The 25,803-nt window shown below is 51.2% G+C and overlaps 1 protein-coding gene across 1 annotated transcript in view; it reads right to left on the bottom strand.

Annotated features, from left to right (window-relative positions):
• Positions 1-25,803, bottom strand: part of CAPN13 (calpain 13) — a 76,329-nt gene that overhangs the window by 32,732 nt on the left and 17,794 nt on the right. The window contains 10 exon segments of the mRNA XM_060309235.1: positions 1,728-1,854; positions 4,330-4,381; positions 5,638-5,780; positions 8,104-8,249; positions 9,272-9,346; positions 13,285-13,370; positions 18,135-18,208; positions 19,132-19,259; positions 19,261-19,305; positions 25,531-25,688. Of these exon segments, the coding sequence (XP_060165218.1) occupies positions 1,728-1,854; positions 4,330-4,381; positions 5,638-5,780; positions 8,104-8,249; positions 9,272-9,346; positions 13,285-13,370; positions 18,135-18,208; positions 19,132-19,259; positions 19,261-19,305; positions 25,531-25,688 (1,034 nt within the window).

Genomic DNA, 25,803 nt, shown 5'->3' with positions numbered 1-25,803 from the left:
CATGAAAACTAGTGAGACTGTTCCAATACTGAATTAATTCAGTAACTCAAAACATAATTCAGTATTGGAATTTGGAGTCCTTTCTCTCTGGACCCTTTTGCAAGGCACTCCTTGGACCCCTGCAGCACTGCGGGGCTGGAGTCCTTTCGCTCCCTCCATTCCTTCCTTCCAGTAAAGCCCTGAAATGCCTTCTCACTGGAGAATAATAGGCCCTCATCATTCTCCTTTTATTTCAATATTTTCGTGGAGATAAAACAATAAATATCATGCAGTTCCTATTACTGGACGTCACATACATATTACATGATAAAAACCCCTTACTAAATACATTTTCCCCAACACAACTGAGATGGGAATTCCATTTAGAACTGTCACGCAGCATGAAATGACTGCTTGTGAGCTCTGCCTCGGGGGGAAACGAGGAGACGGGGAGAGGGTCTTTCCAAGGGGTGGGAACCAGGCTGGGCTGCAGCTGGGGCTACCATTGCTGTGTGCATCGGGGCGCTGGGCAGAGTCTGCAAACGGATGCTGCTGACATTATCAGCAGCCCCAGTGTCTCTGGAGCCTGACTTGCGTGGGCCTTTCTAGCAAAAGAAACGATGAGATCAGTTCTTCTCCAGAGTCAGCACTGTTCTCTGTGTGTGTGTGTGTGTGTGTGTGTGTGCATGCACACGTGTGCACGTGGGGAGGCACTGTGTACAGACGGGTGTGGGCTTTGAGCCTCCTACAATCACAAGACCTGACCCTCTATTTCTAGGGATGCGGCTCATACCTTTTATTCGATCAAGTCCTCACCTCGTTCTCCACGTCTGGGAACTAGAACCCTGACTCGTTCCTTGCACCTGACTGCTTCCCTTGAAGCCCTTCCAGAAGTTCTCATTCCATGACTGTTGTGCTGAGAACCAGAGTTGGTTCCTAAACCCAGCTCTGTGGCTGGGCCGCCGCTGTGACAGGCAGACCTCCTTGCTGTCTGCTTTCTGCCTGGGGTTCTGTGTATCCCCTGCTCAAGGACCACCTGTCCCAGCCTCTGTCTCCCTGTTGGGGGACGTCTGGAAGGGCCGGAGGAGCTTCCCTGGACCTGCCAGCAGGCTGCAGTCGCCACCCGTTGGCTGTGGCTACATCCTGCTCCCTCCCTCTTCCCTTCCATCCTCGTCCTGGCACATGTACATCCCCTTGGGCAACAGCCGCATCACAGAGTTCACGTCTAAAGGGGTTTGAGTGCCTGTGAGGTTAGGTTTCCCAAACTCCATCTTTCCTTCTCCATCCTTACCCATATTTTGGTCACCTTTCACCCACGCCAAGCCAGAATATTTACTGGCCGGGGGTGGGGAGGAGCAGGTGGTAGTGGGTGGTCGGGAGGGTGGGGAGGGAGGGTGGTGGTGGTGATGTGGCTGTAAGAAGAGTTGGAGGATGTGCCGTGAACTTGCATTTGCATTGTATGCATCCTGGTTGTGGTGGGTTTGGGAGCTGACAAAGAATAGAGGAGGCTAAAGATCTACCCCCCGGCCCCACCAGGGACCCATGAGCCCTGTCTCTCATCTTAAAAGGAACGGGCAGTATCAATCTTATCTATCAGGGGCCAAATGCTTGAAGATGGTTTCACGGTTGCATTCCCTCTGCAACGTCAAACCAGAGAACAGCTTAAGGGATCCAGCTTTAGACAAGGACAGCTGAAATATTCCCTGCGTTGTTGACCTGTTTGGAAGTTCTAAGCTTGTATCTATTACAGGACATAGCAAGACTGAATAGGCAGCCACAGAACAGCAAGAGACATGTTGAGGTCAAGGGTGTTGGAAGAGGCGTAACAATATGGACAGACGGCAGCAGGGGCGGTGGCCATACCTGATAGTCGATCTGAGGGAAGAGAAGAAGGCAGGTTCAGGAACTCAAACTAAAACCCAAAGGCGAGCAGATCTGAGAAGGCTGGCTCGGGGCCCTGCGTTCCTTTTTGTTGCACTTTCAGCCTGTTCCCTGGAACACCTGGGAGTGAACAGGGACCATCACTCATTCTCTGTGCAGAGCTGTGACAAAGGAAACCCAACTGCTGTAGGGAGCATGAAGGGGAAAGGAAATTGAAGTGGGAGGAAGGTGTCTGAGAAAAGGAGACTCTCCCTTTCTCATCTCAGCTTGGTTACTCTTCACAGCAGTGATGATAAAATTGGAAGGAAAAGAGACAGTGATGGGAACTGGAGGTAAGACAGAACCTGGATCAAATGTAAATTCCCCAGAGTTGGAGCTCCAAGGAGAAGGAAACTGTTATTCCATCAGACCACTGTAAAGCATGGTGGGAATTTGTTCTAGCATTCCTCTCCTCCCAATCGCTGTACCTCAGTGTTTGTAGGGATGTATGTGTGTGTCTGAATGTGGAAATATCTATGTTTCAGTCTGTTCATGTTGCATAAGGAGGCACTGAAGATGCAGTCCCATTTTTAAGCCACTTCATGGTTTGCAAAGTATTTGCACGTAATGTGTTGAGTTGTCACAGTAATCCTAAGCATATGCTGGGCTCCGAAACTGAGGCTTTGCAGTCTCGGTAGCAGAGGTGAGAATAGAGCAAGCTGTGTTGCTTCCTTTGTAATTAATACCCACCACCTCCATGCACTGTCTTCCACAGTTGGCATGGGTTTCAGTTCTATCCTACTGCTGATCCTGGGCTCCGCTTAGGCGTACAGGCCATTTGATTTACCTGGGCAGACTTATCTGGAGACCAGGAATGAGCTGGAAGGGAGGTGGAAAGTTCCAGCCTGGGGGAGGATGGAGCTTATCCATCCTTGCTCTTTTTCTCTGTCCTGTCTTCTCCCTGCCTATTTGTACACCACCTGTGTTTGGTTTGATGCAAGGCAGGGCAGTGCTCCCATAGCAGTTGGAGAGCCGCAGGCCCATGCCAAGGTTGCAGAAATGTATGCAGCTGTCACGTGGGCAGCGCTGTACCCACGAACACCAGTAGAGCCCTGGAGTCTCAGACAGCCTAGCTGCTGGCACCAACATAGCCTGTTTCTCAGCAGAACCGTCAAAGGAACCCACGTGCCTCTTGAGTTGTCAAGGTCTGGACTGTTCTTTGGTGTTTAACTCGATCAGGATCCTGCAAGATCTAAAGGGATCTCCAGGGAGCCTAAGGAGGTCACAGGTCTGCATGCCCCTTCAGCAAAACGGGCAGCTGAGAAATAAGGTATCTCTGGCCGAAAAGTAGACAAATGGGCTTGGCAGCATTTAGAAAAACAGATATGATTACAATACTGCCAGGGCTCCTGAACTGTAAAGACGTGGGGCAAATCAGTAAACACAAGGCTGCCGTGCTGCTCGGCTCTGGGGCACGAGAATCAGATGAAAATATGAACAGCACCCCCAGTTTTTGTGCATGGGGGGCAGACCTCATACCCTCTCTGGACTTCTGTCTCTCATTAGGAAAGGGAAGAGCTGGCTGAGATATTCTTAGGAGTCCTGTCTGGTTCAGGACTTGAATTGTTCAATCCCTGCTGGTAGACCAGATGTCTCAGTCCCTTCCTAGCCCTTCCCAACTCCTCTCATTTTGTTCTTCTCAGAGGTGAGATTAGGGGACTCTGAGGATGAGGATCCTCTTAGAAGGTACCTGAATCCGTTGGGATCCTTGGCAGAAAACAATGGAAACTAATCCAGGGTGGGGTGAACAGGAGGTCATTTATGGGAAAGATAAATCAGAGTCAATGGGAAATCGAGAGAATGCAACTCGGAAGGTGGGCAGGAATGAGAAGAGGTGGCTACACAGCTGGACACCATCACAGGATCTGCCTGCATTGCTGCACCAAAGATCTGCTGCAACGAATCCCTCAGCTGGTCCTAGCTCCTTTAGTTACTTCCTCAAGACTCAAGGCCTAGAGTAACCAAGAACATCCAATTGGACAAGCCTGGGCCACAAGTCTACCCTTTGCATCCAACGGCTGGGGAGAGGGAATATTTGGCCTCTTTGACTGCTGCAGTGGGATACCAGGCCTTGCCTTTCACCAAGGTTCCCCCCCACATGGAAAGGGTGTTCATGCGCCTAGTGGTGATGAAAATGACAACTGTCCACTACTGCATCCTTAGGAGATGTTCTTTGATAGTCTCAGCTGGTTTGCAGAACCTCGAAAGCATGGTGCTAAACCCCATCAATTTCTTTTCCATTGATTTCATGCAGCTAGGATGTGGAAATGTGCTCAGAGAGAGCAGGACCCAAAGGGCTCTCCTCCTTCTAGAGCCAGAAACATATTTTTGTTTGAGCTGTGAGCACCACCAGAAAGGCAAGTGCCTATGTCCTGCTGAGAGCCCTGGTCCTGGGACCACAAGTTCTGGTATCGGGCACTCCCCTGTCACCACCCAGCTGCACCTTGGGCAGGTCATTCACGTTGACTTTTGGTTTCCACATCTATAAAAGCAGGAGTACTGGGGTTTTTGAGACAGTGAATGTGAACATGTTTGGAACTCTGAAGTTCTCTATCAGTGAGGCCTTCATATTAGAGTGAACCACAGCCAGAGCACAGGACTGTTTCAGGACCCAGGAGCCCTGCCTGTCCATGACGGGGCTAAGGCCCTACTTGTGAATGTTGCCTTAGTCTCAGTGAACATTCCTGGGATCCTTCGTAGAGATGCTGTCAGAGCTCCAGCCACACAAGTGATGGGTGTGTTTGACTGAAGGCTCGAGGGACATCTGGCACCCGGTCCCCAGCTCTGCCATTAACTCTGTGTCACTTCACGTCACTGGGCCTCAGTTTCTTCACCTGTAATATGGGGACAGGGGATCCCAGCATTTGATGGTTGCACGATCTTAGTTATCCATGTTCGTGCAGAGAGGCTGTGGGGTGTATGATTTGAGAACCCTGCACTTTATCTGTGGGATGCATTAAACTATTTGGGAAAGGAGGAGGGAGCACAGGTATCAGATTTTCTTTTGTAACTCCTTTCTTTTGCATGGTATTAAAAAAGAAAAAAAAAAAAGGAATTCCCTGATCACCTACTCACAGTTAGTGTGTGTTGGGGGTTGTGCGGCGGGATGGCCCCTTAGGAGCTGAAGGGCTGGCTGAAGAGCCATCAGAGGGGAGGGGAGGCTAGGTGGAGAGGAAGACCTGGCCTTGGATGGGTGGCCAAGCAGATGCTCGTAAGCCAACCATGGAGCTTTGACCGATTTTGGTGTAAGCGTAAGAGAAAAACGTACCTCCCGGCTGTATACCCAGGATTGTTTTTTCCCTTAAACTCCTCCCAGAGTTTAGCCAATGGTTCTCAGACATTTCTGTGTATAAGCAGTCCCTGGGGAGCTCATTACAATACAGATTTTCAGGCTCCGTGTCCATGGAGATCGGGACTCAGAATGTTTGGGGGTGACCCCAGGAATCTGCACTGTTGCAACAGCTGGTCTCGGACCAGACTACTTTTTAAGGAACAAGCATCAGAGCCTGCAGCAGGAAGTGCTGACATGTGGCAAGGGCAGGAGCTGTGCCCACTGTAACCTCCTTTGTCTCAGGTTCTCCTGCAGATTTACAGAGTTGCACCAACTGAACTCTATCACGCTTTGGGTTTTAGTTCTGAGTCTGCAGCTGGGTGAAATCTCCCAGCCTAGCTGGTTGCTTTCTCCAAGGTGTACAGAAATGTCCTCAAAGGGCAAAGCCCGGAAGCATGCTGCCTTACCTTGAACACCTCGGACTTCAGTGGAAATGTCCTGTCTGTTGCCTTTAAATTTTGTGGCATGACAGAATTGAAGGACACGATGACATTGTTGTTTTCCATGCTTTCTGGCACAGAGAAGATGTACTGCATGTCCCTCTGGGGTCCTGCATGAAAAAGGGCAGTGAGTGGACTTCAGCTCGTCTCTGGCATTCCAGGATGGGACCGTGACCACTTCAGAGAGCCAGTTCAGTGTTGTGATGGTTGTGAGGGAATCTCTGGATTTGGGCTAATAGACCAAGGCCTGGGTCCCATTCCCCACAGTTACTAGTTGTGACACAAGCTTCTTTATTTTGTGAGCCTCAGTCTCCTCCTCTTAAAAATAAGGAGGGAAAGTATAGTTCCTACTTGGTGAAAATGTTTCTTACACTGTAAAGTTGAGGGCTATTTTTATAATAATAAGTGGAATTCCAGAGGCCTCAAGTATGCACTGGTGACAACCATGGAGCCATGAAATGGTGTCAGTCCCTCAAGCATCAATGGAGACAGAGGAAGAGAGGCAGAGAGATGGCAATTCACAGAACTCTGCTACCCAAGAGTCCTCACCAAAGCCAGAGGGAGACAACTAACGTGAAAACCATTAGATTCAAATGCATGAGAGATCGGGACTTCCCTGGTGGTCCAGTGGTTAAAAATCCGCCTTCCAACACAGGGGAGGCGAGTTCAATCCCTGGTCGGGGAACTAAGATCCCACATGTCGCCGGGCAACTAAGCCTGCGAGCCATAACTGCTAAGCCCACGTGCCCCAACTACTGAGCCCGCGTGCCACAACTACCGAGCCCACACACCACAACTAGAAAGCCTGCATGCCACAACTACTGAGACTGTGCACCACAGCTAGAGAGGAGCCTGCACACTGCAACAAAGGGCCTGCGTGCTGCAACGAAACACCTGACACAGCCAAAAAAACCAAACCGAAACAACACAACCAAATGCATGAGATAATGTATGAAAAATAAATGACGATGAGGCAAGCTAGAAATGAATTAATAGACATCAGAAGGTTGGGCTACGATTGGGAAGCTCTGAAAGGGGAATAGGGAGACATAGAGACCATCTCAGTCATCGGCTTTTTGTGAGGATCAAACAATGACACACTCAAGTGCACTTAGCAGCACAGAGCAGGTGCTCGCCGGCTGCCTCCCTTCCCTCTCTCCCTTGTAAGGAATTACTACAGATGGCACAATGTATAATTTTGGTCAGTTCATCGATCTGCACTAATACCTGGGGGTGCTGGCCCACAGTCAGACAGGTGCAGCTCAGGAAGATGAAACAGTAAACCTGCTGCCCGAGCGACTCGGTGGTTTCTTAGAATCTGTCCATGGTCTCCTGGTGACTAGGTTCTCCGACCAGCAGAGTGAAGAGCCTGCAGGTGTGGGGTCATTCAAGCATATACCATTCTCGACAGGCTGGTGCCAAGGTGAGGGAATGCACGTGTCGAGGTGCAAACACACCCACACACACAAACACACACGCACAACTATGTTGTTTGTATAGCTTTTCCTATGCAGGATGTGTGAGCACACTCAGGTTCATCTTCAGAGGGTGATATTTCACTCAACCATGTCACAGACGGGGAGCCAGAGGTGCAGTGAGAGTATGTCACTCACTTTCTTAAAATCACATCAATGAGATTCATCTCCCGGGAGCCCAAAGACAGGTTCTGAGGTGCCCGCCTCCGGGATCTCAGTATGGTGCTGCAGGATACATCAACCAACATGGGCAGGAACGTGCTCCCTGATGCCCGGATGGTGCTCTGTGGCTTCAAGGGGAAGATGGAGACGACTAAATTCCACTATGTACAGCTGGGGAGACTGAGGACAGAGAGACCAGAGTCACAAAGCCAAAATGTGGCAAAAACAATGGTTTAACCCAGGCCCTGACTTTTGCCCAGTGTTCTTTTCATAGCTCCCCCAATGTCCTGGATAACTTTTTTTTTTTTTTTTTTGCAGTACGCGGGCCTCTCACTGTTGTGGCCTCTCCCGTTGCGGAGCACAGGCTCGGGACGCGCAGGCTCAGCGGCCATGGCTCACGGGCCCAGCCGCTCCGCGGCACGTGGGATCTTCCCGGACCGGGGCACGAACCCGCGTCCCCTGCAACGGCAGGCGGACTCTCAGCCACTGCGCCACCAGGGAAGCCCCTGGATAATTACTGAAGAGCAGTGGGCCCGTTCTACTCTTGGGAGGTGGATGGAGCTTAGTAGAAGGACAGTGGGAAAGCAAGAGAGCAGGGGATTCACACTGGAGATTCTCCGGCCCACCCCCACCAGCAATCATGTCCCCTGGAGAAGTACAGCTGTCCCTTTGGGCTGACAAAGTCCTCTTCTTCAGGCTGATGGTCTAGAATCGAGAGCCACTGAGAGCTGAAGCTGGGATAGGGCAAAGGCTAGCAGCTTCCCATCTGCAGAATAATTACCAAGGTCATAACTACCTTCCGCATTTCCTGGAATTAAGTGGTTCTTAAACATCAGTTGGGACCATCTTTCATGGAGTGCGTTTCCATGGTCCAGGCTGATTGGAACTTGCTTACATATAAATGGGCAGAAGAAGTTATCTCGGAAATCTTGACATGACATCCTGTTATAAAGAGAGACACATCACTTAATGACTACGGGTTTGTCCCATAACTTCACTGTACCTCTGCCTGTCAACTATAGTATCCGTTGATTTACCACCGTCCTACCCAAAGGCCAGAGCCCCATTTTGGTTCCTTCGTGGTCAGATACACTTCTGATGTCTCCAGTGGTTGGAAGGACAAGGACAGAGTCAAATTATGAGTTCTTCAGGTCCCTCTCACGGCCAGCAAGACGACTGCCAGTCTCTTTCTGTCCTGGGTCCTACACACTGCTAAGAAAATCACCTTTCCCTAGGGCCCTTTGCCAAATGCACGGTTGGGGTCTTATCAGAATACAATGGATTCAACACCTAAAATCATACCTGTGATTAAAGTTGCGATACTGGAAATATTCTTCCTCCTAATTTATATTTGTCCCTCTGATTCTTAATTACTTAGACCCAGTCTCTTTTTCACACATGCTAAATTTTATTTAAGTATGTCATTGAATAAACCAGACAACCCTTCAGAGAAATGTCCATCTTATTCTTTAAGATGTGAGCATAGGGCTGGGGATGTGTTGTAAAACATCTAGTCCTACATAGCTGCTGGGTGATGACACCTGACTAGAGTCAGGGCTGGGAGATTAACCCCCATGTTCCTCTCTTGCGATTCATGCCAGGAAAGACTGTGGCACTCCAGGGTTCCAAAGAAGATGGCAAAAGAAGTTACAGGCATGATAACCATGCATCCTGGTTTCCAGGAAACTGGTGGTTTCAAAGCTTTGGTGCCAATATTCCCTTCTACCATTAACATTTCCTGCGAGTTCTAACATTTCAGAGAGGAAATACCTTTCATGCAAAGAGAGAACACACAATTTCCTTTTCAAAGCTTTGGTGTCTTGGTGGAGAAAATAGCCTCCTTCTACCTAGATCTCTGAAAAGCGAATCTTTATTCTCACAAAAGTTTAGGGAAAAGGGTGGGGATTGAGGGTTTGGGCAATAGTTAAAGATTTAAAATCTAATTTTGAAAAAAGTGTAAGTACCAAAACTCGCCATCATCCTTATTTTCATACAACTGGCTTTTCCGTCGGTCGTGGGTTTCCTGCCACTCCAGAGACCTGGGCATGGAGAGACAGACCATAGGATGAGACTTCCTAGGATGTTTCATCTCAACCACACATGGCCCGACAGGGGCCCTTTGCACAGGCCTCCAATAGTTTCTGGGTGTGAGTGGACCGTGTCGCTCTACCTGGTGATTCTATGCTGATGGCTTCCAAGCTGTCCCCCAGCCCCATCCTCTTTCCTGAGCTTCAGATGAATACATGCTATGGTCCATTCCTTGTCTCCACCAGAGCCCCACCGTGACCTTGACATCAACGTATCCCAAAATGTACTCATCCTCTGCCTCCTTCTATTGCCCGAGTGAGAACATGAAGGGTTATTCTCTCTCATACCCTCCACGTCCAAGCCATCACCAAATATTAATGATTTATTGATTCTACCTCCTAAACCCCTCTCAAAGCCATCGAATTATTTCCATCCTTATTGCTGTTTTCAAGTTCAAGAACCCTCATCTCCCTCTTGGACTGCTCACCAGTCTCCCGGAACTCAGTCCGGCCCGCTTTCCTGTTCATACTCTACACCTCCAATCAAAACAATCTTTCTAAAACAGAAGTCTGGTTAGGGCATTTCCCTGCTTCAAACACATCAGTGCTGCCCTTTTACTCTCAGGATGAACTTCAAACTCTGAAAGAGAACTTGGCCTCTGCCTACCTCTCCAGGTTTACCCGAGCAGCTCCCTGTCCCCCCGCCCTTGAACTGTACACTCCAGCAATAATGAACGTCTTCATTTCCTTAGAAATACCTGTCTGTCTGGTGGCAGTGGCAGCACCCAACCCAGACCCGCCTTGGCCTTCACCATGATGCTCCCTCTGCCTGGAATACACTTCCTCCTTTCAGTCCTATAACCCAGTAACTTTTACTCATCTTTCCTCCTAAAAGGCACTTCTGCTGGGAAACATTCCCTGTCCCCCCTGGGGTGCCCTTCCTTGGAGCCCGCACGGCACACTGTACCACTCCCATCTCAGCACTTAGCACCCTGTGTTACTAGTGCTTGTTTATTTCTTGCTGTCCCCCATTAGACTCCAAGTGTCATGAGATCAGTGACCTTGCTCACCATTATATTATCCGTCATAGGGCTTTAACACAATGCCTTGGCACATAGTAGGATGCCATAAGTTTTTGCTGGCTTAATTAATTAATAATTAAAGCTGTCCACTTCATTGGGATAACGTGCTCCAGAAGCTAGTCCTAGAGCCTGCGGTGAAGGAGGGAGGCCTCACAGGCGGAAGGGAGCATCTGTCACTTCCCAGCCCACTCCTGAAAGTGGAGGCACACCCATAGGCGACGGCCCCCAAGGCACAAAAGTGTAATGAGACCCTTCTCTGGGACTGACTTGCATGGAGCGCCTGGGTCACCTCTGTGCCGGGAGAGCAACGCAGGGACCACTCAGGCTTCTGGCTGCAGGCCGAGCCAGTCAGATGTGTTATTGTAAAATGGTAATTTTATAATTAAGTGATAATTACATTTTCTGCAGTGTGTAAGGGAAAATAAACATAGTGTAAATCAATACACTATCGATTCATGCAAGTTTGTCTTTAAGTGTGTGTGATTGAAATTTCCATTATGGTTGAGATTAGACCACCCGCCCTCCCCATCCGTCTCCACTCCTTAAAACGTAGGGAAGGGGCTTCCCTGGTGGCGCAGTGGTTAAGAATCCTCCTGCCAGTGCAGGGGAAACAGTTCGAGCCCTGGTCCGGGAAGATCCCACATGCCGTGGAGCAATGAAGCCCATGTACCACAACTACTGAGCCTGCGCTCTAGAGCCTGTGAGCCACAACTGCTGAAGCCCCCGTGCCTAGAGCCCACGCTCCACAAGAGAAGCCACCGCAGTGAGAAGCCCGCGCACCGCAATGAAGAGGAGCCCCCACTCGCCGCAACTAGAGAAAGCCCGCGCGCAGCAACGAAGACCCAACGCAGCCAAAAATAAATAAATAAATAATTTTAAAAAACGTAGGGAAGAAATCGACCAGTGCACGGAGACAGCGATGATGCGGCCACATCGCTTCCTTCCAGCCCGTGGGGAAGGGGAACCTCAGCCCTCAGCCGGGGTACGTGATCTTCCAGAGTAGGTGTGGCAGGGTCCATCCCCCGTCCCTGCTCTGCACACCTCTCCTCCCTGCTCAAAGGCCTTTGTGAACCCCCATGCCTGTAGGTACAAATTCAAACCTCTCAGCTGGCACCAGGCTCTCTGGTTCCAGCCCCCGACACGTCTCCCCTAGGTTCCTCTGCCTCAGGCCAGCTTCTTGGCCCTGAACACACTACAGACGTTCCTGGCTCAGCGCAGCAGCCGACACTTCCCGCCTACCTAGGGACGGCTTCCAAAGTGAGTCATACTTTTTTTTGGTTGAACTCCAGCTCAACCCCATTCAAGAAGCTTTCCCTGAACAGGCCCGCCCATGGGAAGCTTCTCTTCCCTGACCTCTGGGGTCCCTTATTGCCTTCACTGGTCATTTGATCTTTAGCCCGGGGGACGTGGGCAGAACGTCAGCTCACGTGAATTTCTTGCCTCTCCTACTCAAGGGGACTGTGCCTCTGACATCTGCCCTTCCTCCACTCCTACTGCAACAGCCAACCCCGAATCAGGGATTCAGGCTAATCGGATCCCACCCCGCGCCATATTGGGCAGCTTGGGGTGATGGTTGGGAAGGGCTGGAAAGGGCCATGGATATCCCCAGGGAGGAAGAAAGGACAGAGGCAACATAAAAGGAGGGAGTGCGGCAGGGAGTAAAAATATTGTCCAGCGGTTCGTGGTTTTGCAATTTCATTCCCCTTCTGTGTGGGAGGAGGGGATTCAGCTGCCCTGTTCTCCAGGGGGCATCTGAGGGAGGTCACATTCCTACCCTCCAGCCCCACCTGTGCAGGCGCCTCGGCTGGCGGGCACCGGGCACCGGGGCCTCAGGCTCAGGCTCAGGCAGGGACGGGAGAACTCTGCATTTGCCTCCAGAACACACTTCCCCGTGTATTGATTTTCACCTGCTTGAACGCAATGTATTTCCTTTCAGATCATGTTCTCCCTCGTGCTAAGCTGCCACGGCTGGCCAACGTGTCTCGACTCTTCCCGTGGCTCTAACACAGGCCCTCAGAGACCTGCGGGCAGGCTGGGCCTTGCTGGCCGCTGAGAGGAGCCAGTCCCCTGTGGCTGGCCTGCCATCCCTCTCAGGCCTGTCATCTCGTTCTTAGTCAGCAAAGGGGTGGGGACCAGGGATCCGTCCTCCTGGCAGCTGGGAAACACCAGCCCAGCTCTCCGGGAACTACAGACCACACAGCGGGGGCCCCATAGGTCAGCTGGGTCAGCGAGCAACTGCCTGGGACATGGCCAGCAGAGGCACCTGAGACCCACGTAGCTTTGTTCACTCCTACCACCAGCAAGGCACTGGCTGCTCGTGGGAGTCTGGACCAATAGGGCAGGATGGACGATGCAGGTCGATTGAGTCAAGCAATCAGCCAGATCTTTGCCTCGGCTCCCCAACTCCCCCTAAGATGAAGTCTTTTCCATCCTGATGACATGGCATCATCTGGATCAGAATCCCATGGGATCCTTTTATGGAAGGAGACTCCTTCTCTCCATCTGTGTCTGCCAAGTAGAACTTGACTCCTGCCCTACCCTACCCCTCTTTTAATTTCGTACTTATTCGAGGTATATGGGTTCATCGCTCAAGACAGCTTCCTTCTGGAGGACAGACACTGTCTCTTGTCATCTGTATGCATCCCACAGCACCCACCCAGCACAGTGTACTTAGTCCAGAGTACACAGCAGGTGTTTAAATGATGCTTGGTGAATGGCAGCACGGGAGTGTGAGTTCGACTGAAAGTCACACACAGGTGTGAGCTGGACAGACCTGCAGTGAGATCTACCTGCTGCCCTCATGGGTCAGAATGCTCTCCAAACACCGGGTCTCCATGAAGGAGAGACAGAGGTTTCCAAAAGCCGTGCCTGTCACTCCAGCGCCCTCTCCATTCGCTCTCGCCCCAGGGGTTCCACAGGCGGATAAGATATTCCCAGCCGCTCCTGTACTGAATCTGCAAAGAACAGAAAAGGAAAACTGTCAGTGGTCTCCAGCAAGAGTCAGCAGAAGGGATATGAATGCAGCTGCTTTTCACCTCCAAGGACGAATTTAACTTCTGACCTCATTTGGCTGCAGCAGGAAAAAAAAAAGTGGAAAGGAAAAAAAATCAATGTCTCTGCCTGTGTGGAGTTGGAATGAGACCGAGGAGAAAACGGTCCTTCTTTCTGTGCAGCACCTTGAAGGGCAGGCGCAGCGTCCTCAGTCTGTACGACTGCATCCTAAAACCTGCGCCAGCTGAGACAGCAGCAGATAAATAGCACGGATGGTGCCATGGGCTGCAGAGGGGAGCTCTTTACGGGTCTCCAGCCTCCTCCATGCCCTGTCACAGTCGGCATCTCTATTCCACTCAAAGAGCTGTTTTCTTGCTGGCGGCCCCTTGGGAGCTGTGCTGGGGTCTCCACAGCACTGTCCTGAGCAAGGCCAGTAGGAGGCTGATTTGAGCACGACCAGGACCTTTGAGGCCTGGGAGTGGAGCCCTCCTAGCCTGCGGCCCCGGGGCTGCACCCGGCCCCCCCGGCAGCCTGCCTCTGTCAGCGAGCAGGGCATCCCCGTGGCCTGAACGTTCCTTCCTTCCCCAGGGGATCACATCATCATCTGTCCCAGATACAGAGGCTGGCACACTTGTTCCTTCAGACCACTGAGGCCAGAGGGCAGCACTGTTTGTTGAAAAGTTACAACAAAACAATCACAACCCTTTGAACTTAAGTTCCTGGATCCAGGAGGCCTCCGCCTGGTGAGAGGAATTAAAGCATGATTGAGTTGTGGCGGCAGTATTGATCTGTGCTAATGTTGTCTGAGGAGACAGAGGCCTGGAGAGGTGAGGAAGGGGCGGACTTGTTCACTGATTCCAGGTCACAGGAGAAAGTCCTGAGTGGAATATTCCCACGTGGAAAAGAAACCCGTGTGTGGAGGCAGGGCTTGGAGACAGGCCTGGCTGAGTGTGTGACGTGCACTACGGCCTACCATCCTCTGAGGCAGATATTCATATAATCCTTGTCTTGCAGAGGAGACTGAGCATCAGAGAGGTTAAGCAACCTTCCCAAGGCCACAGAGTAAGTGGCAGAGGAGGAACTCTGATCCCAGCCACTGTCAGTCTCCAAAGCCCAGGCTCTTAATTTTGGAATTGGGAGTGGATAAAGGATACAGCTGCTCCAGGGCCCAGCTCATTCTCACATGTGGACGAGACCCTGACCTTGCACGTAAACCCTGGGCCAGCACGTGATTACCAGTAGGGCAGAAGGAGCGATGTGGTCAGACAAGGGCCCAAGAACCCAGCTTGGGTATGGTTCTTTTCTTGTCTACTTCTGTCTAGCTGACACTGCAGTGGAAGGTACTCTTTTAATGCCGCATGGGATGGGGGTGCCCCTCTCTGCCCCCCACCAGGCACCCCAGGCTTTGCACACAGTGTATTCTTAACTGCCAGCATGTGACGGAGCCCATGGAACAGGGACGTGAGAAACGGGCGCCTGGTGGCCCAAATAGCTTAATGAGCCACCCTCAGTGCCTAAGGGACAGTCAGGGGCTCAGGCAGGCACAGGGGAGAAGAGTGGCCGGTGCCTGGAAGGGGCTGAGAGCAGGGCTAAATGAGGCATGCAGAGAAACACGTACCCCCTGGCCCCGGGGAGTCACTGACCCAGCGAGGTGCATAGTAAAAAATGCCAATTTCATTTATCTTCCTGTCTGTGTCTCACCCAGAGGGTGGATGAGCAGATTAAAAAGCTCACTGCATTTATGGGCTGGTTTAATCTTAGCACTTGCGGTCAGAGTTATAATCTCCTCTTTCTGCAGGAAGAACCTTTAATCAAGTTCTTGGGCGCTTGTCTGACCGTGTCACTTCTTTTCTGACAGTGCTCTGTTGGTGATCACATGGGCCTTGGCCAAGTGCCTCAGGCGTAACCTTCGAGGCTAAGGTCACAGCTGCATCTGAGAATGGGCGGCTTTCTTGCTTCACTCTCCTGGCTGCTGACTGTACCCTGACCCTGGTCAGATCTCTCAGAAAGGGTGCCACTGGGAAGAGGTGATCCAGGTTATCTGTCCGAGGATAATAATTCCTTGAAAGTATTCTCTTGAATGCAAGTTCCAGAGGCAGTTCATTGTTACTCCTAGAAAAAAAATGGTTTCATGGCTAATGGCAGACTAAAACCAAGCTGTACTTATATTGTTAATACAGGCCTTCTCAGAGCCTTTAACATGTGGACATCCGAATACTGCTTTCACAGAGCATCGCACCAGGCTGGTGCTCCTTTGAGCACAGGCTGGGAAGTGTCAGCAGCCGCAGAGTGGCAAGAATGGCGGGAGTGGACGCAGGACACACGGTCTTCATCACCTACTGTCACAGGAGTGTCCTGTTCAGACTGCTGTGTGTTATAAGAACAACTCAAAGCGTGTGCTGTGGGGGCGCAAGCATCCGGGCTGTGAGCAGAATCATCTCGAGCCCAAACCCCAGCCAAGCCCGCACTTCCACTCCCCAGTTCACCTCCATGACCTTGGCCCTAGGTGTTCACTTGGCTGCTCTATGAGCCGGCAGTCACTGCCATCCCCGTGGCCAGCCTCTGCGGGACTCACATTCCATGGCCATCTGGACCTCTGGATACACAAGTCCCTTCTCCCCTGCATTCAGAGGAGAAAGAAAGGCTGTCTCAATGTATGAAAAGGGCCTTGCCAGGAATGGCCAGCACATCACGCAGGTACCATGGCTCCTTCCTTCCATGCCCAGCACCGATATCACTCATTGATCACAGCTCTCTTTTTCCAAGTCCGGAAGCAGAGCCCAAGTCTTGTCAACACAGTAATCCAGGCAGCACTGCCTGGATCAAGGCTGGCACACAAGAAAGCTGACTTTCTCTCCCTAACCTAGACTTGTCCACATCCGGGATGGGGAGCTACGGGGAGCAGGATGTCCATCCGTGGCCAGATGTGATGATGGTATTGTCTGTCTCCACTGAGAATTCAGAGAAGGGCAAGGGAGATCCCAGAGGAAGGGCATCTGGGGCCACTGGGACTGGGATCTCTCATGGCTTCCGTTTACCAGGGCCTCTTCCTTGCTTGCGGGAAATGTCATTTGAGCTCCTCACATATTCTGTGATGGAGAATCCGTGATGTCATCCTCATAGGCCAAAGACAAATGCATGCATTCACTCATGCGAGCACACTCACCCACTGACCCAGCAGGCATTTATTAGGGGCCTGCTCCCCTCCAGCTGCTGTGCAGAGGAGGCATGTTGGTACTGATTTCCTTAGGGAGGAAGGCGACAGAGAAAATATTGCCTCTGGTTTTTTTGTTTGTTTGCATTGTTTTGTTTTGTTTTTTAACATCTTTATCGGAGTATAATTGCTTTACAATGGTGTGTTAGTTTCTGCTTTATAACAAAGTGAATCAGCTATACATATACATATATCCCCATATCTCCTCCCTCTTGTGTCTCCCTCCCACTTTGCCTCTGTTTTGCAGATTGGAACATTCACCCAAACACAAAACAATGGAGTAACTGGCCTTAGGTCAATGGACAGGAGAGACAGATTGACACGCAGAGAGGGAAGACAGATATGAGAAATAGGCCATAAATAGAAGCTGATACTCTGCGTTCCTCGGCCCATAAATACCTGTGAAAAATGGACCCTGGGGTTTGCGACACTGTCTCTTATGACCTAGAAGACATGATCAGACCTCAGGAGTTGTGAGAACTACAGAGATGGGGGAACATTTGTGGGAAATCATCACAAGGCCAGGAAGTGCTGTCCCTGCACGGCTGTGTGATAAGCATAGATGGGAACTCAGGAGTCGTGGTGTCTGGGCCCAGCCATTTCAAGCAGCTGTATCACCCTGGCCTTCCCCTCTCGGGTGTCGGCTTCTCATTTACGAATCGAGGAGGCTGGACTTCAGTAGTGTTTTCCAGACCAAACACTACTGCACACACCGATGATATGCATTTTCGTCCACCCAAAGCTGGTTGCTGCATCACAGGGAAAGACTTGTCCCCAGTAGCCATCCTCCCCTTATTCATGGGAATAAAGTTCTAGCTGGGCACAGGGCAGCCCAGCGAGATGGTATGTTTCCCAGACAATGTTGGGCCTCAGGGTGGCACATGACTAGGTCCAGACTCATTGGATCTGAGAGAAAATGGTGTGTGCCTTTACTGATACGTGCCTTCCTTAGGGATGTATAAGTGTCCCTGGCTTCTTTCTCCTCCCCCGGCTGGGAAATGAGGGGACCTGAGGCAGCTGCCCTGGGCTCACAGATAGAAGCCCCATGTTGCAGATGGCAGAACCAGCTACCAGCTCTGGAATCACCTGCCTAGTTGAGAAGTGAACTTGATCTTGTTTGAGCCCCCTGCATTTTCGAGTGTCTTTGTCAGCGCAGTTCAGTTGGTATGTAACAAATAAAACCCTTTTGGGGCAAAATTTTCTCCAAAGTCAATTGGGTAGTTAATTCTGCTTTCTTTTTGGGCTAATCCCCCAGCCTAGTTAGACACTCTGCCTGTCTGAGGCCATTCAAGGATAGTAAAATTTCTGGTGGGTCCCTGGGGGATGAGGATACTGGGCACCAGAACTACTGGATGAAGAGAGGGAATGAGGTTGTCCATGATGGGCCTGGACATGGTGGAGGCAAGGGTGATCACTACTTGTTTCAGCTTCTTGGGCTCACCGAGGCAAGTGATTCTGACTCCTGTGTAGGGGAGCAAGAACCCTGGGGCACCGTGTTCACGGAGAGCCTTACCTGCTCAGCGCCAGTCCCTGTGTAGGCATGCCGACTCACCAGCCCGTTTGCCATCTCGTGGACTCAGTTGTCGGCTTCAAAGGAGAAAAGCAGACCAAGCGTTAAACATTCACACATTCTTCAAAAAGATAGAAAAGCACCATTCAGTCAGCAGCTGGGCTGTGGCCAGATGAAAAGCATCCCTGACTCACGTTGGAACAGCACGTGTTCCTGGATTTCTTTCCTAGAGAGGCAGAGTTTGAAGGCTGTGGGGTGCTTGTGGCCCCAGCATTTCACACCTCAGGAGACCACCCCATGAAAGACAGAAGGCCACCAAGTCCTGAGGACGTGGGCTGCTGGCTTCTCCAATTACTTGCTATCAATGAGACACAACACAAGACATAACTTCTGGGCATTTTGTGGGAGTTGGGAAGATCTACCACCTCCAAGCTATGAGGAATTGGGGTTTAAAGTGCATTCTGGTTTCATGTGGCATTTCAGACTAGGGGTGTGTGACTCAAAGCCCACATGGTTAAAGAGTGAAGGAATTGTCCTCAGGGATACGGTGTTGGCTGTCTCAGAACAGACTCAAATAATTTGGAGGGTCATTCAGGCTTTTCAGAATGGGGTACTCTGCCTTTGGGCTGCTGCCTTTAAAGCCAGTGAGAATCAAAGGACCCCCCGTTCACTCTGGACCCCACTGCTTCCGGTCACAGGGAAGCACTAGGCAAAGGCTTCAGTATCAGACGACAGCATCTGAACCCCTGCTCAGCCACTCACTGGCTGTGTGGCGGTAAGCAGTTTACTTAGTCTCTCTGAGCCCATTTCTTCTGTAAGTGAATTCTGCGATCCCTATTTCAGATTGAGGGCTATCGTGAGGATTAAATGAAGTGGTGTCAGTAAAGCACAGCATCAGTGCTCCGTGATGGTCACTTGGCCATTCCCCTGAATGGGCCAGTGGCTGAACACTCCTGGGCGAGGAAAGGCTCAAACCAGTGCAGCGAGATTCCTGGTCTACTCACCCCGGCCAGGGTGCTGCAGGTCATCAGGGAGCCTGCCTCGGCTACCATCTTCACCACTGTCATCAGGTCAGACGAGGAGGAATGCAGGCTGATGCTGGTGACCACCCCTCCCGTGAGGTCCACCATCAGGGAGGTAGCCATGGTGCAGGTTGACATAGGACCCATGAAACCTGGGAGGGATAAAGGCAGATCAACCCCTGTGGCGCCTTGGGTGCCCCAGAAAAGGAGGTTGTACCCGGACCTCTGCATATTTCCCAGGAAATGGACTTCCCAACCACCCCCGGGCTATGGCAACCTGCCCACCTTCTGTTCTCCTGGATAAAGAATCTAGCAATGCGCCACCATTATCGCTTCCTTCTCCTGGTCTCCTGGGCCTGGGGAGCCCCACAGGTGGCAGCATTGTACAGAGCTTAGGAATGCAGGTGCTGGAGCCACAGGCCAGGGTTGAATCCCAGTCTCACCAGATACTTAGCTGCTTCACCTAGACAAGTTACTTAACCTCCTGGGGCTGGGCTTAGCATAGTGCCTGGCACAAGGGAAGCCTTTAATAAAGACTGGCTATTATTATGATAAGGATCCACCGTTTCAGTATGGAGGTTCCTTAAAAAACTAAAAATAGAACTACCATACGACCCAGCAATCCCACTACTGGGCATATACCCTGAGAAAACCATAATTCAAAAAGGGTCATGTACCACAATGTTCACTGCAGCTCTATTTACAATAGCCCGGAGATGGAAACAACCTAAGTGTCCATCGACAGTTGAATGGATAAAGAAGATGTGGCAGATATATACAATGGAATATTACTCAGCCATAAAAAGAAACGAAATTGAGCTATTTGTAGTGAGGTGGATGGATCTAGAGTCTGTCATACAGAGTGAAGTAAGTCAGAAAGAGAAAAACAAATACCATATGCTAACACATATATATGGAATCTAAAAAAAAAAAAAATGGTCATGAAGAACCTAGAGGCAAGATGGGAATAAAGACACAGACCTACTAGAGAAGAGACTTGAGGATACGGGGAGGGGGAAGGGTAAGCTGGGACAAAGTGAGAGAGTGGCATGGACATATATACACTACCAAACGTAAAATAGATAGCTAGTGGGAAGCAGCCACATAGCACAGGGAGATCAGCTCGGTGCTTTGTGACCACCTAGAGGGGTGGGATAGGGAGGGTCGGAGGGAGGGAGACGCACGAGGGAAGAGATATGGGAACATATGTATATGTATAACTGATTCACTTTGTTATGAAGCAGAAACTAACACACCATTGTAAAGCAATTATACTCCAATAAAGATGTTAAAAAAAAAAAAAAGGATCCACTGTTTCCTGTTTAACAACAGTGGTAAGTACTGGTTGTGTGCAGGGTACCTTGCTAGGCACTGAGCGTTCAAAGATGGATGAGACCCTGTTCCTGCCCTCCAAGAGCCCACAGTCAACAATTGTGATGCTCACTGTGGCCATAGGCAGCCTCTATTCTTACTCTGTGTGAAGCTTGACCCAGAATCCCCATTCCCATCCTCAGAACTAACCCACTCCCCCCAGAATCACCAGTGAGGTGATGTCACTGAAGGTAACACAGGTGAGGGTGAGGCTTACATAACACATCCCCAAAGCAAACCACCTAGAACTCTCAGACCTGTTCTCCAAAATGCCTCTTCCGAGACTTCCTTGGTGGTCCAGTGGTTAAGACTCCATGCTCCCAATGCAGGGGGCCCGGCTTCGATCCCTGGTCAGGGAACTAGATCCCGCATGCTCCAAGTAAGAGCCCACATGCCACAACTAAAGATCCCATATGCCGCAACTAAGAGATCCCGTGTGCCGCAATGAAGATTCCGCATGTGGCAACTAAAGATCCTGAGTGCCACAGCTAAGATCCGGCCCAGCCAAATAAATTTAAAAAATAATAAATATTTTAAAAATGCCTCTTCCCACCCTCCCATGGGGTTTCTGCTTCTGGACCCACACCCTGAGACATGCCCTGTCTTATTGCCCTATCTTGTCCTCCTCCCAGTTCTCCCGCAGTCACCTACTAGACAGTCTCCAGATTCAAGAGCCAATCTGCTCAGCCCAACTGCTGGCCTCCCCTCTCGTGAGCTCTCCTCTCGGGCGGGAGGCTGAGCTTTTCAAGGCCCCCTTTTCTCCTCCGGGGAATGGGCTCTTGCGGTTGTGCTGCCAGGTGAAGCGTGAACAGCACGTGGAGAGGGTCTGGATTGTGGAGGTGTGCTTGCTGTGAGCATGATCAGGACAGCAAGTCCATGCTCACCTGCTTCTACAGCCAAACTCGTCCACCCCTTCACAGCAGCACTCACCACCCACATGCTCTCCCCTTAGAAGGACACGTCGGGTTGCTTTGCCTTCCTTGGGTGTCTATTTGCTGGGAGAGCGCGTGGATCACCTTGGAACAGAGAGGAAGTAACTGGGGGTCCCGGGAAGGCTTCTGAGAGGGGTCACAACTCTGAACTGAGTTTTATCCAGGTCCGGACAGTGGGATGGACATTCTGGAGAGGAAGAATCAAATCAGGTAGGCTCCGGAGCCGGAAGAGCGTGGTGGAGTGGGGGTGATGATGGACTGACTGGTATTCCCGGGAGAGAGGGAGGATTGATCACTCACAAGGAGAACCACTGAAGCAGGGGCCACATGAGGTCAGATTTGTGTTGAGAACTCAAGTTCCTGTCGATGGGGTGAACTGGAAAGGTTCCCATGCGCTCCTAAAATATAGGCAGGGCAAACCCACAACAGCATGGAGCTGAGTCAGGCCAGGCATGAGACCCTGCCTCTTGGTGTCAAAGTCCAGTGGGCATGTTCCCACACTACCTGGTCACTCAGGCCTCCGGCCGGGACCTAAGCTTTCCTGTCCCTGACGGGGAAGCAGAGGCCAAGCCCCATACAGGTTGGTAGCTGCAGAAAAGCTCCAGCTGTTGCTTGCTTTCTGGTGACGCAAAACCACGTGGGGGTCAGGCGGGGGTCCACCCTGCTGCTGCCTCTACTGGGCCCGAGGCCTCGGACAAGACCCCTCTCGGTCCTCAGCCCTTCACCTGGATCAGCTCTGGGGCCCCTCAGACACCCCTCTCTCACCATACTTCCACCTCTGCAGTCCTCTCCTCCTGGAGTCCCCCAGAATTCACGTAAACTCACTTCAGCAACTACAGATCAAGCAGCCGCTGTCTGCAGGACACCGTCCCAGGCACAAACACCATGGACGGCGTAGAGAGTCTTGTGTTAACGAAAGCAAAGGCCACAGAACCCAAGGGCCATTCTAGAGGAACCAGGTGGCAGATGGATCTCAACTCGTTATTAAACTGGTTCTAAGTCTTATCTTTCTGTCTCTCCCTCTCTCTGACCAGGGTTGTCTGGTATTAGACTCTTATCTCTGCAGTGTTTTTAGTCAACTGCAAAGCTTCGATCGTGCCTAGGTAGGTCTCAGCGTCTGACTCCCTTGATTTCCCACGTTTTCTGGCTCTGGGTCCTAGATTAAGAGGCCTTTGCTGAGGGTGCTGGAAGATCACCAAGACTAGGGTTCTGGAACCCATTCCAGAGCCCGCCAGCGTGACCTCCCGTGTTGCCACCCCCCGCTTCTGGCTTCCAATAGAGCTTCACTGGAGCCACACCAGGAAAGCGGCTGCTGGCTCTGCCCCGTCACTCCAGGGCCACTGCCTCAGTGTCTACGGGCCTCGTCTGATGGTCTGATGTCATGCACCTCCCACTCTCTGCAGTCACCACAGAGACACCCAACGCAAGAGGAGGGACCCATGGCCAGTGGCCCCCTCTCGGTGACTTCCATAGCCATCTCTCGCTGTGTCTCCACGATGCCCACGAAGCCTGTCCCAGCAGCAGCTGGGCGTTTTGACAACGAGCGCTCCCTCTCTGCTTTACAAACACGCGCTCACAGAGCCTGCTCATGCTTCAGGGACAAGTCAACTCTTCTTAGCTCCCTTTGCTGCCAGGAAATAGAAGGGGAGGGAAAGAGGGAGAGCACTGTGTTCGCCACACCTGTCACTACGCGTGTCACCTGAACCCAGGAATTCTGAGAGAGCCTTCTCCTCACCCCTCGGCTTCCACCTCATGTTGGGGAACCGTCTACATGCCTGGCAGGGACGTGAGAGGGGGGAGAATTCAGATGTCAAATCGGGATCCAAAAAGGATGCTGAAAGGCTATAAACTGAGCCACAGAGATTCCAGAAAGGGTGCTAGGCAGCTTACCAGACCTTGTCTCCCACTCTCCTATTTTATGACCTCTGGGGAAAAGAACCCTGCAAACAAAGATTTTTTTTCCCTCCACATCTGACTCACTTGACCAATTCATTTCTGACTGCCCAGCTGCAAGAATGGTTGAAAGTTTGGGATCCACATGTGCACTCGGTATTGCCTACACCCTTGGAGGGAAAGAGGACCATCTCCACCTGGACAGGTGGGTTCTCTATGCTTGCGCTGTGGTCCCTCTGTGCCAGACACTGAGTTCCAAAGACGCAAAAAGACAAATCATTTTCCTCTAGGACTGACAGTATCAAGAAATGATGGAAAAGCACGTGACTGGGGAGGACAGACCTGATCCCAGCCTGGCCTCAAACACGGTGTGACCTTGGGCAAGTCATTTCACTGCCCCTCCCCACCCCAAGCCTCAGTTTCCTCATCTTTCAAAGAAGGTAGGGTTTGATGCTGACAGAGGCTCCGTCTAGCTCTGATGTGCTGTAATTCTGTTTGATTTCCTCCTGCATTCTATAACCCCCTTCTTTGGATGGAGGGGAAGGCTTTTAAATTGCTTTGGAGTTTGAAACATTTTCTCCTGCACTAGATTTCTTCAGGCAGTGGAATGTGGATTCTGGGTCCAGTTTCCCATTTCTTTTCAAGCTGAATGATTGCTTTAGGTCAGCTGTTAACAAAAATCGGGTCAAAGTCATCATTTCATCTGCGAGCTTTCTAATTCTCCAAGTGAACTGCCGTGTTCCCCCCTTTCAATAAGGAAAAAAAAAAAAGAGGCCCTGGAGTGGTGAGCACTGAATCCACCCCGGAAAGATAATGGCAGTGTTTGCATAAGTAGCTTAGAAGTGAATTAACCTCCCCAAACATATGGATGGCTTCATCCACCTCGCCTGTTTTCTGGGCTTCATTCTCAAATGCTAACGACCAGCTCTTCCTGACGCTGGAAATGAGCAACAGCTCTAGTTTTGCACAAGCTGGGCTCAAAAGAAAGAATGCACGAAAAGAGCCCCTGAGATGTGCTTCCAGAAGGACAAGGACTGGGGTAGTCTGCGGGGTCGTAACCACTCCTCAGGGCCCGGGACTGGATGGGGCGGGGTCTTCGGTCTTGCCAAATGATGTCACTTGATCAGACGACCAAAAACCTCAGTAGACTCAGGTTAATCGCTTACACCTGCCATCACATCACTATTCAGAGCCTTGGCTTCCGCATTTGTCATTATGAGGCATTGGTTAGGAAGATCTTTGGGGAACGTGATTCCAGGACACTCTCCACTATTCATTTTTCTCCTGAAATGTGTGGGCCCCTGACCTTTTGTCTCCTAGCATTGGCTTCCAGCTCTGATGTGTCCCTCACTTGTGTGGGTCTTGATGACAGCGACCTCTCACACACACACGTACTCTTGCACACCCCGCCTGAGCCAGCATGAGCGTCTCTCCCAGCGCCCAGCACAGTGCCTGGATTATGATTAAATGCACCATACACAGCTGTTGAATAAAAGCAACCCAAACTGTCTAAGTGGAACAGGTGACTTGGGGAGTTTATAAGTCCTCGAGCTTGTTAACACCAGCAGGTAGCCCCTGACTCATGGTGTTTGGACCATATAATAATAAACAGCTCCCGCCCTGCCCCCCAGTCATAAATGCAATCTCACGGCAGCCACACCAGGTCCCCAAGTGTCCCGCCCGGGTCACTGCTCAAATCACCCCCCCCTCATATCTCCTCTCTCTTTTCTGAAATCCTACCCATCCTTCAAGGCCTCGCTCAACGCCACCTCCTCTGTGCAGTCCCAGCTGAGTCTCTGTGAGTCAGAACTGCTGTCTCTCTCCTCTGCCCCTCTCAGCAGACTTTGAACATGATACTACATTTTATTGGGGCCCGTACACCAGCCCTTACAATAATACCGTTGTCAGTGCCTATTTCTGTCCAGCTCTGCCCTGCCCCACCCTCGCCATGTGTCTCTGGGTCCCTCCTCTGGCTCCAGCTGAGCCTTGCGCACAGTGATTATTTATAGAGGATGCCCAGCGAGGGGGCAAAGGCTCTGAAGCTCCCAGGGGCATCGCTTGCATTGAGCAGAGCCGCCGAAAGTCTTAGCGCCGGCTGGTGGGGAGCGTCAGCCGGGGCAAGTGGCTGGGCAGGCAGGGCCAGCATCCAGGCCCTGGGCAGAGGGACGGGCCCATCCTTACTTGGCGTAGGCTTTCTCCAGCAGGCTCGGCCAGAACTCTTGTTTGTTGCGAGGATTAACGAAGTGCTCACTGTTCAGGACAGGTAGGCGATCGTCAATCACCACTTCCACCCGCTGGCCACAGTGCCAGAACGGGAGGAGAGAGAGAGGAATATACGCCTTAGTAGAGTTGGGGCAGGAGGGAGGTGCTGGCCCTCCGACCCAGGCCAAAAGATCACCACCTTTGCCACTTAACCACCACGGTGCAACAAGGAAGTCTATCCAGACCAAAATT

The sequence above is a fragment of the Globicephala melas genome, chromosome 12 (genome assembly GCF_963455315.2).
Source record: "Globicephala melas chromosome 12, mGloMel1.2, whole genome shotgun sequence".
Lineage (NCBI taxonomy): Eukaryota > Metazoa > Chordata > Mammalia > Artiodactyla > Delphinidae > Globicephala > Globicephala melas.
The sequence above is the reverse complement of the archived record's forward strand: the minus strand, read 5'-3'. Positions and strand labels throughout refer to the sequence as shown.